Source organism: Rhododendron vialii, chromosome 8a (assembly GCF_030253575.1).
Source record: "Rhododendron vialii isolate Sample 1 chromosome 8a, ASM3025357v1".
Lineage (NCBI taxonomy): Eukaryota > Viridiplantae > Streptophyta > Magnoliopsida > Ericales > Ericaceae > Rhododendron > Rhododendron vialii.
The window spans coordinates 9,114,253-9,126,147 of record NC_080564.1 but is presented as its reverse complement, the minus strand read 5'-3'; the positions used below and the strand labels follow the sequence as shown (position 1 = coordinate 9,126,147).

General features: G+C 38.9%; 2 protein-coding genes across 14 annotated transcripts; one reads left to right on the top strand and one right to left on the bottom strand.

Moving 5' to 3' along the window:
* Positions 1-1,657: 1,657 nt before the first annotated feature.
* Positions 1,658-11,591, top strand: LOC131335657 (putative pentatricopeptide repeat-containing protein At5g65820). Of its 8 annotated transcripts, XM_058371115.1 has the most exons (6): positions 1,670-4,057; positions 5,866-5,984; positions 6,073-6,206; positions 6,313-6,386; positions 10,688-11,136; positions 11,303-11,591. In XM_058371115.1, the coding sequence occupies exon 1, from the start codon at positions 1,851-1,853 to the stop codon at positions 3,870-3,872; it is 2,022 nt and encodes a 673-aa protein (XP_058227098.1). In that variant the 5' UTR covers positions 1,670-1,850; the 3' UTR covers positions 3,873-4,057; positions 5,866-5,984; positions 6,073-6,206; positions 6,313-6,386; positions 10,688-11,136; positions 11,303-11,591. The 8 variants fall into 8 exon arrangements, with proteins under 8 accessions (XP_058227096.1, XP_058227098.1, XP_058227100.1 ...); XM_058371117.1 differs by having other exon boundaries at positions 10,949-11,591; XM_058371116.1 differs by having other exon boundaries at positions 10,691-11,591.
* Positions 5,888-11,300, bottom strand: LOC131335658 (DUF21 domain-containing protein At2g14520-like). Of its 6 annotated transcripts, none has more exons than XM_058371127.1 (11): positions 11,057-11,300; positions 10,677-10,753; positions 10,498-10,581; positions 10,236-10,349; positions 10,069-10,155; positions 9,227-9,366; positions 9,045-9,132; positions 7,263-7,336; positions 6,808-6,935; positions 6,217-6,461; positions 5,888-6,126 (listed from the first exon to the last, which is right to left on the bottom strand). In XM_058371127.1, the coding sequence occupies exons 1-11, from the start codon at positions 11,259-11,261 to the stop codon at positions 6,082-6,084; spliced, it is 1,287 nt and encodes a 428-aa protein (XP_058227110.1). In that variant the 5' UTR covers positions 11,262-11,300; the 3' UTR covers positions 5,888-6,081. The 6 variants fall into 6 exon arrangements, with proteins under 6 accessions (XP_058227110.1, XP_058227107.1, XP_058227108.1 ...); XM_058371124.1 differs by having other exon boundaries at positions 5,889-6,126; positions 6,217-6,479; XM_058371125.1 differs by having other exon boundaries at positions 5,889-6,126; positions 6,217-6,476.
* Positions 11,592-11,895: the final 304 nt, after the last annotated feature.

Here is an 11,895-nt window from a genome sequence, read left to right as displayed (position 1 = left end):
GGAGTTTCTTTTATTTTTAACTTCCGTCCAAATTATTCGTCCACCTAACTTTCCTCCAACCATCATTCTCAACTCAATTACCATTTTCACAATCAATATATAAATAAGCATATCTTCCATATTAGCAGTTGCAATTGATGATGTGTCAAGTATAGCTCCAGTCATTTGGGGATGGAAATATCCATCAACATATCTATCAAATGCATTTTCCATCCCCATTGGAGCATTGATTTCTGTATTTGGAGACGAAAAATGACTATCCATCCTCCATTGGACTTGCTCATACTTTGTTAGCGTGAACAACAAATTAAAATGCCAAAACTTGTTAATTAATATAAACAAGATGATAAAATGACTTACGTTTTTTCAATAAAAACTTAGCGGAAACTCCACCTTAGTATACATCAAACTAGTTTGATTTACGTTACACTTTTCCATTTCTGCATGTTGGTAGAACGTAACTTCGTTGCTATTTTATGGAAGGTGTATAATGGAGAAGAAGAGAAAATAAGATAGGAAATTGAAAATTGTAAGAGAGAAATTTCAAGTATATTGTACTTATTTTCCTCTTTTTTTTTTCATTTTTGAAAATATAAAATTTAAGCAAAGTAGAAGAAAATATTGGCATTTAATGAAAGATAGGAATTAAAAGCCTGTTTGGAAGTTGTGGAAAATAAGAGATAGGGAAGAGAAAATAATAAGAAGAAAAATTGGAGGGAAATGTGGAAAAAAATTGCGTACTGTTTTTAATACTTCATTAATTATTTTCTCCTCTCTTTCTTCTTAAAACAAAACAAGATAGGAGATTTTTTTTTTAACTTTCTATTCCCTTCCCTCATTTTCTTCAAATTTTGGACCATAAAATAAACAAAGAAAACAAATTTTTAGTACGTTCTCTCTTCTTAAGGAAAAAGCTAAAAATAGGTAATTGAGCTGTCGTTACGGTTTAAAAAATATATTAAAATAGGTGACTAGTGAATAAAATAAAAGTGTATTAAAAAATGTAAAAAGTGCATTAATTTTTTATGTATTTTTATGAGCTTATCGACAATCTAGTGGGCTGTCAATAGAATGAGTTATTTTTCATCCCAAAAAGTCACGTTTGATAGTTCGGTTTGGGATTGAGGAATTTTTTTTGAAAATAATAAGTGTAGCGGCATAAATAGATAAAATCTATTGAAAACCGTGCGTGAAGAGTGATGTTATGTTTTTATTGGGATTAAGGTCCAATCAAGTTGCTCTTACCATTGAGTCCGGTTCAGTGTGGATTTTTGGGCCTAATCTAGGTAAAAAAAAAAATGATTCGAATCATTTATTTTGTCTAACTCGTTGAGAACTTCAACCCTGAAAAAATTTATATTGATCGGATACAAATAACTACCTGATTGGGCCACATCTATCGCACACTGGATTGCACCCATTTGCTTTAAGAGTAAAGTGTTTTGAATCTTTGGAGCAGGTACTAATTGGTATCCGATCGACATGAATTTTTGCAGGGTTAAATTTCTTGACGAACTTGATAAAATGAACAATTCAAATCATTTTTTTGAGCCAGGAACAGGCTCGAAAATCTACACTAGACCGGACTGGATGGTAAGTGCAACTGGACCGGACCTCAACCTTTTTTATTGCCGCATCTCAAACAACAAAAAGAAACTCCCTCCCCTGCTTTTCACCTCCTTGGGTTCCCAAGCACACCCGTACCCGCCCGTCTTCTTCTTCATAACCCGAATGTGATACAAATTCAACACAGTTTCAGCTTTGAAAGCTGAACAACAAATCTACATCCCCTTCCCCCCACAAAGCTAACCAGGAATGATTTCGCCAGAAGTCATGTAGTAACCATAGTTATGCGGAGATTTTCTTCAAAAGCAGTGCTTCTCTGCAACAACTACCATCTCCCCCTTCTACCCTCCCAACCAAACACACTCATCCCCATACAATCATACTCTTCTACCCGATTCCACGATCCACCCACAACCCATTTCACCTCCCCCGCTCCTCTAACGTCTTCCCCCCAAAACCCATCAAAATTCAACCCAACCCACAACGAAATTCCTCGTCAGTCGAGTCACAGAGGGAGTGGGTTCGGCCTCGTCCGCCTCGAAAACAACAACCCAGAAGACTCCGCCGCCACCGGTCACAGCCACGACGAGTTCGCGGCCGACGTCGAAAAGGTATACAAAATCCTCAGGAAATTCCACTCTAGGGTTCCAAAACTAGAACTTGCCTTGAAAGAATCCGGCGTCGTCGTCCGGTCGGGGCTCACCGAGCGCGTCCTGAACCGTTGCGGCGATGCCGGGAACTTAGGGTACAGGTTCTTTATATGGTCTTCCAAGCAGCCTAGTTATAGACATAGTTATGAGGTTTACAAGGCCATGATCAAGAGTCTGGCGAAAATGAGGCAGTTTGGTGCTGTGTGGGCTTTGATTGAGGAGATGAGGAAAGAGAATACTATGCTTATTGGGCCTGAAGTGTTTGTTGTGATAATGAGGAGATTTGCGTCGGCGAGGATGGTGAAAAAGGCGGTAGAGGTATTGGATGAGATGCCCAAATACGGGTGTGAACCAGATGAGTATGTATTCGGGTGTTTATTGGATGCTTTGTGCAAGAATGGCAGTGTGAAAGAAGCTGCTTCGCTGTTTGAGGAGATGAGGGTTAGGTTTTCGCCGACTATTAAGCATTTCACTTCGTTGTTGTATGGGTGGTGTAAAGAGGGGAAGCTTATGGAGGCGAAATTCGTGTTGGTTCAGATGAGGGAAGCTGGGTTTGAGCCGGACATTGTGGTTTATAACAACTTACTTAGTGGGTATTCTGTTGCAGGGAAAATGGCAGATGCGTTTGATCTTTTGCAAGAGATGAGGCGGAAGGGTTGTGAGCCGAATGCTACTTCTTTCACTATTTTGATTCAGGCTCTCTGTTCTCAGGAGAAAATGGTGGAGGCAATGCAGGTTTTTGTTGAAATGGAGAGGAGTGGCTGTGAGGCAGATATTGTGACTTACACTACTTTGATCAGTGGGTTTTGTAAGTGGGGGAAGATTGATAAGGGTTATGAGATTTTGGATAGGATGATACAGAAAGGACATGCTCCGAATCAGATGACTTACTTGCATATTTTGCTGGCACATGAGAAGAAGGAAGAGCTAGAGGAGAGTTTAGAACTTGTGGAGGAGATGCGGAAGATTGGTTGCACGCCTGACCTTAACATCTACAACACTGTAATTCGAATGTCATGCAAGTTGGGAGAGATTAAAGAGGGTGTTCAACTTTGGAATGAAATGGATGCAAATGGGCTGAGCCCAGGGCTTGACACCTTTGTGATTATGATTCATGGGTTTCTTGAACAAGGTTGTCTCGTTGAAGCTAGTGAATACTTTAAAGACATGGTAGGAAGAGGTCTTCTTTCTGCTTCTCAATATGGTACCTTGAAAGAGCTACTAAATGCCCTACTAAGAGCAGATAAACTTGAAACCAGTAAAGATGTTTGGAGTTGTATGATGACTAAAGGATGTGAACTTAATGTGTATGCTTGGACAATCTGGATTCATGCACTGTTCGCGAATGGGCACGTTAAGGAAGCTTGTTCATACTGTTTGGACATGATGGATGCAGAATTGATGCCTCAGCCGGATACTTTTGCTAAGCTAATGAGGGGTCTGAGGAAACTGTACAATAGACAGATTGCAGCTGAGATCACTGAGAAGGTGAGGAAGATGGCTGCTGAGAGAGGGGTTACCTTTAAGATGTATAAAAGGCGAGGTGAGAGGGACTTGAAAGAGAAAGTTAAGGCAAAAAAGGATGGGAGGAAGAGGAGGTCTCGTCAACGCCAGTGGGGTGGGGGCCGTGGTAGAGCAAACTTGGGTGTAACTTGAGTCAGAACTTAGAAGCATGCTGTGAAGTAAACCTGTTTGACTTGCAGAGTGGGACCAAGGGGTACCAGACTCTCCTTGCTCGGAAGAGTTCAGTAGAGATAATAAGAGATGATCTCTGCCAACACGCCCTTCAGAGGAACGATGCTGGAGCAGATTCTTCTCCTCTGTTATATTTCTTCCATAGGGTATGAATGTGGTCATTCCTCCATTCTCCAAGTCTGCACTTACTGGTTCATGGAAATATCGTTTCGATTCTGAAGTTCAGGCTGTTTTTTTAAAGGGCTATTGGATTTTAAGTTTTGCAAGTGTTAGGTTTGATGACATTACAAAATGAAGTTATTCTTGGAATTGTGCGCTATTGTATGGATATTCCAATTTAATGATACAAAATGAAGTTATTCTTGGAATTGTGCACTATTGTACGGCCTTGCAATGTCATGGGCATATCCTCTGGTTGGTTGAAATTCTATTGTTACTCAACGATGTTGTTACTTGTTACCTTGCACTTAGGTTTGGCATGACACCTCATTTAGAGTTGCCCAACCATTCATGGTTTGCTGCCGGGACCAGGAGGAGATAGGGAAAAAATTAGCTATTAAGAGTTGATACCTGTATTTTTCATATTCTGTGGCTCAAATTCTCTGCTTTAGACTTTAAGTTCTTTCTGTTAGTTAATCGGTTGATGCTACGGGCACAAGCATTTGGATCAGTTATCGTATACATTTGAACAAGTAACAGCTGATGGCTAAGAGTCACCTAGGTACGCAAACTATTGAACTGTCAGATGTGTTGTTAGGAGAACTCTTGTCGCCCCAGGTTGCATTACCCTATCGTTGCTGTGTCAATCTAGGCCCCTCTTGTCTGTCTCTCAAGCAGGTAGAGGCTCCTTTAGTCATGCTCAGGGAGGGATCGGAAGGTTTCCATGCTCTGGTTGTTCCCTCCCACTCTGTGGTCCACAACAAAAGAAAATGATTTTCGATTATTACGTATATCGAATGAAGTACTTTTTGGGTGTTTGCCATTCCATCATATTATGTAAACAGAGAAGGCTATGTAGCAACCTTTCTTGATGAAGTCGGACCTTCTATACTCATTTTTGCTGGTTGAGACTGAAGAATTTCAAGCACGTGCTTTGCTCACGGCTCACTCATTTATAGCTGTAGTCTAGCGACACGAGTGTTATGTTTGCTTTTTGCATTCCTTTTTTATAAGTATGTTTCTCTATTATTAAACAGCTACATTCTCTTTCAGAAGTTTAGAGTGGTAAGGAGCCATTAGGATGTGCTTACAATCCTCCCTCTCCCCTGTAGGACCCATTTAGCACGAGAGGAGCTTCAGGCACAGCCAACAGGGCTGTGGACTTAGATATCTTTCACAGTGTTTCACGGCAAATTGTATGAGAATGTGTAGTGGAGAGAAATCAAAGAACTTATCAGGATTATCGTGATATGGCTTCATTGGTAGTTGTCATTTGAGCAGAGTGCTGACAATATTTCTTGGCCTTGTAATGTTACGGATTCTCCATGAGCTCAAGATGCGTCAGAATTGTTACCTATGGCTATGGTGTGCGATGTTGAGGTTATGACACATGACTTGTCTAGTTTGCGGGAGTTATACAGTAAGTGCAGAAGTGATATTGATGTTTTCTTCTGTCTTGCAAGTCTGTGTCTTTCTTCATTGTTAGCCTGTTTGGGTTAGTTGAACAGCTCATACTTATTGTTTCTAATAAGTTTTTCCTACTACTGGGTAAATCGCAAAAACAAATCTAAGGAAAGAACAGAAGTTCTTGAATAGAGATGTAAGCAGAGAAGGGAAACCACAGCATACTTGTTAACATCCTTATTAATTAGCATCATGGGTAAAATAGGATAGGTGTTACAATCTTTTTTTTGATAAGTAGAGTAGGTATTACAAACTTCATTATAACATTGATAAAAATAACTTCATGATAATAAGGTCTGTTGCAGATAAATGTTCTTTCTGATTGTTGCAGTCTTACTGGAAGTCATACAAATAATATCATGTGAACCAAAGAAAAAAATCTGAGAAAATTCTGTGTCGCACTCCATGACCAGTAAGTTATCCCAAGTCATGAGCCACATTCTTTGGGATGTAGGTTAAAACCTGTGAGCCATAATGTCGATATGATTTCAACATTCTCTGCATTCAACTCATTATCCTTATTTCTTGGATCCCGAAGGTAATCAGGCTATGAATTGTTGTCACGAAGATCAGTCTCTTCATATATTTCCTCCTGCTTGGAAAAAGAACACACAGCAGAGACTTAAGTTTTTCGAGAAGATAACAAAAGCAGACAAATTGACAGAAAAAGAAGTCTGTGTACATTTAGCAGCTCCTCAATTACATCTTCCATGGTTATGATGCCTATGACTTCCCCATCTGCAGTGAGTGCTGATAATGACTTGTCATTGATTTGCAGAACCTCTGAGTCATAATGCTCCGACCATCTCCTGCTCTTTGAGGTTACTCTTCGCGGAACGGTTGTGCTATCAGGTAAATTCTTCAGCGATCTCTTGCTTTTCACATTATGGTTTTGATTCCGCCTTTCATTCTGAATGTCTAGTCTCACTTCCCTCATTGAAACTACTATTCAGTCATATAGATGAAATCATTCTCCACCAAAAACAAATACTCTGTATATGCTCAGAAAAACTATAGACGCACCAGCTATGTGGCAAGGATCAATGTTTCCTTTCGGTCAGCTAGGAAATGAAACGGTTCAAAAACCTTTCGAATACATGAAAGAAATGTCAAATTCAAGAACGCAGCATTTCTCTGTTTTCCAGTGCATTTCAGCGGGAACATGAAATTTTGGATTTCACTAAGCATTTGTTTCCTAGGAAACATAATCGTTTTGGGCAAAATTTTGTTCCTTGACATAGGAAAATCTTTATATAGGGAAAATCATACTCACCTTTGGCTACGTGTTTGCTTGCTTGCTGCTCCACCATGTGATTATGCGGTTTTATTACGGCAGCCATATGGCTATGACCTTTCTGAAACTCGTTCAGTATGTCGTATAAGGGCATTGTCTCTGGAACCCTATTAGAAGGTCCATCAAAAGGAGTTAGCACTTGTTTGTCGCTGAAAAATTTAGTGACACAGTATTTTCTTTTTGCCAATCTATAGGAGAATATTGGCCTATTATGAGAAGTACATCACCCTGGACAATAAATTGCATGTAAAATGTCCATCAAAATAAACCAACTAAAGAGAAGCGGATGAGAAAAATGAATCCCTGCTTTTTTGGAGAATATTTCTAGTCCGGTTTTGTGTCTTAACCCAAAAACTATCAAACTCGTTGTATAATTGGTGCTCTTGTTTTTGGTAATGAGGAATATGGAACTTCCATGGGACAAGTCATTATACCTCGGAATCCAGCGAATGGTTGAATCCTTCACCGGTATCTCATCTGCTGGATTGATGGTCAGTAAATTCTTCACCTGCAATGAACATGTAAAATATTAGACAGGTAACAACCAATACATAAAATTGATGAAGAATCCCTTGAGTCTTGGGCACAGTAATGTGCAATCGTATGAATTTGATAACAAGTTAGTTGGTTTGATGCAATAATGCTACTTAACATGAAACAGATCCTGAAGGAATCTAAGAAGCACAGATACGGATATGGACACGGACACAAGACATGGATACAACACAACACGGATATGCGGTATAGGTTATTTCTGTAAAATCTATGGCACGGACACTTAGAGGATACACTCAATAGGTGTCTAAATATATGGTTATGTATATATACCACCATAAGTACACATCCCATATTATAAAATACTCCCTCATTCCCAGTTTGTTTGTCCAATTTTGGGATTCCAATTTCTGAAGTGGACAAAAATGATTTCTAAGGAAAGGTTTTGAGTTTCCAAGAATACCCCTCACTTTCAAACATTAAATGAGAGTACACATTTTCCAATGCATAATTTTTCAAAGAGGGATGGCATTAAGGATACTTTTTTTTAAAGTCAACTTAAAATTGGACAAACATTTTGGGACATGTAAAATTCAAAAAGTAGACAAACAAATTGGGACGGGGGAGAGTAGATAAGATACAATGAGATATTAAGAATCTAGTTGACATGAAACTCTAGAAATCTTTCAAACATAAAACATGAGCACAGTCCAGAATCCTCAAGAAATCCTTTCCAAATTCCAAATGAATTTAATATGTTAAATTCTAAGAATTACTATTTCTTCAACTTTGTATATCATAGTGATATGTACAAATTTCAGCATCTTTGATAGTCAAATGTTAGCAACTATGATACATGGATCCTCAGTTTTCGGCTAGTACCGTGTCGACACGACATGAAATGGACACGGTACGGGATCTCGTGTCCAATACGACTCTGTAAATCCTGGCATGGCTGGAATTTTTAAATTTTTTTTTATAGAACTACTTGAGTTGATATGTCTTCAAATTTTCAGGGAAAACCTAAAATCTGTTGTTGGAACTTCTCATTGAAGTTTCCAATCGATTTGGAAGCCATTTCAGTTGCAGTGCTTTGAATGGAGAGGAGCGACGACCAGAAATTGACTAAAAACCCATACACCTTGAAGTCTTCAAATTCTGACCATTCGTTGTACTCTATTTCTTTTTTTGGCACATGAAAATCAAGTCTCTTTTACAAATATAGGAACAATTAAAAATATTTTGAAAACTAGGTGGTGTATGACATATCCATGAATCCTCTATTTTCCCGCTTGTGGTGCCTGACCCTTAGACATACACCCGTATCCGATTCACTTACCCTCGTTTGTGTAACTTAGGTTCGGAAGTGTCCAAGAAGTTTCGATCACATATTTATCTCTTAAGCACACATGCCAAAGAAGTGTCAGAACAGGTTGCAGAAAGTGTGTCGGACACGTGTCCGAATTAAGATTTTTATTTTCAAATAAAAATTATGGACACGAAATACAGTACTGGACACGTATCCAAGAGTGTCGATGTCTGACATGTGTTGGACATGGACACACCACCTTGTTTTGAGTGTCGGTGCTTCTTGGGAAGGAATAGTACCAATGATAAACAGTAATTGTAAATCTTAAAATGATGATATTAACAAGGAGGAGAAGGAAAGCAAACAACCGCCAGAGAACCAAATGAGTTCTACAGTAAATGGAAAGAATTACCAGAACAAGTCCAATGATGTTCTTTGGTTGCTCATAGTAAAGTGGCACCCTACTATATCCCTTCTCCATGATCAAATTTAGCAAATCCCTGTGCAATTGCCGATATGCAGTATCCTTCATCAGCTCAATTACGTTGGAAACCCCCCTAAAATTCTGTCCTTGTTTGTGATCATGCACCATACCTATCAAGTTTGGCGTTGATATCAATGGCAAAAGTTTCGGATAGTGGAGTCATCGCATCTCTTGCTGTTTTCTCCGTGAGCTCAAGAGCTCCTCCGATGATTGAAATCTCATCATGCGATAGGTCTCCTCCTTTTCCTGCCTGCTTGCCAGCCAACGTTAGCAACATGACATTTCAACTGCTTCAGTCCATGAAGCACACGGGAGGAATTGCATGAAAGAAGGGAAGATAAATTACTCCTTCCGTCCAGTAATGTTTGTCCGGTCCTCAAAACGAGAATGTAAAAATAATTCAATTTTTGCAAGAAAAACTCCATTTTTTCAACAATTCACTAGATATCAATGAGTTCTTTAAATTTATGAAAAAAAATTGAATTTTTTCTTGAAAGAAATGCATTATTTTTTAGTCGTCGTTTTACGGACTGGACAAACATTTTGGGATGGAGGGATTATTATAAGATGAAGGACAGAGATTTTGTTCGGGTATGCTGTTTTGGTTGGCTGGGAAAAGGAAACGTTTCGGAAGTAGTTTGGACATGATCCGCAAACATTTTGAAAAGTAGCCGGAACACAACGAAAATATCAAAACAACTTGAGAATGTATGACCATGTCATTGTTGGTTATGTCTGACAACGAAGTAGCTCATAGTTTTCGTATGTTTCATAGATTATGGAAATGTTTTGGTGCATTTCAGTATGTGTCCGTGAAAATGTTGGAATTTCAGAAATTTACTACTTGTTTTGTCTCCTAGGAAATTCAAATGTTTTGGTCCAAGTCCCGTAAATGCATTTTGAAGTTTACATGGTAGAGAAAGGAACTGATTGAGAGCAAGAAAATGCATACCTCGAAACTGTGCAAGTCAACTAATGTTTTCAACTCGGCTCGACGGTATAGAGGTTCATGCTCATTTCCCAGCAATAAATCTAGTAGCTGGTGAGAAAGAACTGATGGTTTAGACTGGTGAAAAAGATAAGACATTTGCAAGAATGGCAAGCCAAATAAATATCCACCTTGCTTATTGGATATGCTACTGGAAAGCAAATCAAAACAAGAACGCGAACAATTGGAGCTAGGGCTGCACCAATGACCAAACCATATCGTGTACAAATTGATTGTGGTATTATCTGCACAGGAAAGTGCATTTAACCACGTGTTTCGTTAGGTACTAAAAGAAAAGCTTTATTCGTTTCTTACGAAGCGCTGATTGGTTAGATTTGCAAGAGGTCGGGGTTCATCAAATGTCCAGAACATTGAATGAAATATTTGTCTTACCTCACCGAACAGAAGTATCAATGTAACAGAAATAAGAATTGCTCCCAAGTCTGGTACCAAATTATCTAGAAAAATAGGGAGTGCCTGGATATAAATAGAACTCTGGTGTTAACTACTCTTTTATGCTATATTTGCAACTTGAATTGTCATATGTGCTACTGGCTACTGCTAAAACGTACCTCCATAGCAGCAGCATTGGAGACCAAAAGAGTGCAAAGCAATAGATGTTGCTGCCTTAAAACTGGTAGAATTTTTGCTGTTTTGAGAAAGTAAACTGTAAGTATCTTCATTGTGCACTACTTGTGATTTGCGTTCGTCGCTTATTATGGTGCTACCACAATCTTATTCTAAGGTTTGCCAATCATGTCATATCAAAGCTACGTTACATCGACTTGTTCACTGATCTGATTGGTGTTTTAATTTGATCATTCTATATGAGAATTCTGCACAGTATGAAACAGGTTCGATTTATCCATCTATTGGGGTTTCGTTGTTAGTCTCGGAGCAGAAATCTAAAGCACGAGTAACAAAGGAGAGTGGAGTGGAGTCGGCAATATACAGGCATGGAGACGGTCCTTGGGGGTTCCGGACTTGGCAAGAACTTCAAGATCAAAAAGGCTCATTGACATGAGTCCCAAGGTGAGTCCAGACATCAACCCAGCAAACAACACCAGCATCGCGATTGCTACTATCTGTATGAAAAACTGTGGCTCACAGCATTTGTAGTAATGTTTTACTTGGTGTTCACCTCCAGTCATCACCATCCTATTTTCTTCCTCTTCCTCTTCCTTTTCTTCTCCTGCAGGTACAGAGTCCTTATGTTTTCTGAAAACAGGAAAAGATAAATTATGGAAACCGGCAATCACTGGAAGAGGTGGGGCAACAAACTCCACGAACTTTTGAAGCATTGGAATAGAATTTATTCATTGTTTGGCCTGAAGGGAATATAATTAGATTCTTATACCTTTGTGTAAGAATTACGGGGAATACTAAAAGGAAGGTATGATACAATTTGTCAGGGGTAATTTACACAACCAAAATCATGTATTTGTATACGTTTCTTTGAAGAGTCACATAAGAGGTGATAATTAAAGTGAGATTTTGTAGTACTTCTTACTAGAACTGGATTGAACAGTTCTAAGTCGTAGTTTGATACAGATGTGACAGTTTGGAATTTTTGACACGAGGTATGTACTCCCCATAAGATCATTAGAATGTTAGCTTTAATGGTAGGCGTCATGCAAGCATACGATATTCCCACAAGAAGATAGGAGCATCCTACAACTCGCCCGTAGATATAAGCTGTATTTGAATGCATCTCTCTATTTTTCACTCCTTAGGTTCATACACAATTCATGCTATGCGCAGGAGGTCTGTTATTCGTATCTTAGTTATAGT

Coding starts and splice junctions, on each gene's coding strand:
- LOC131335658 (XM_058371122.1), bottom strand. CDS start 11,261: ATGGTGATGACTGGAGGTGAACACCAAGTAAAACATTACTACAAATGC. Junction 10,582..10,676: donor CCAATGCTGCTGCTATGGAG/GTACGTTTTAGC, acceptor ATTTATATCCAG/GCACTCCCTATTTTTCTAGA. Junction 10,156..10,235: donor TAGCATATCCAATAAGCAAG/GTGGATATTTAT, acceptor CTTTCTCACCAG/CTACTAGATTTATTGCTGGG.
- LOC131335657 (XM_058371113.1), top strand. CDS start 1,851: ATGCGGAGATTTTCTTCAAAAGCAGTGCTTCTCTGCAACAACTACCAT.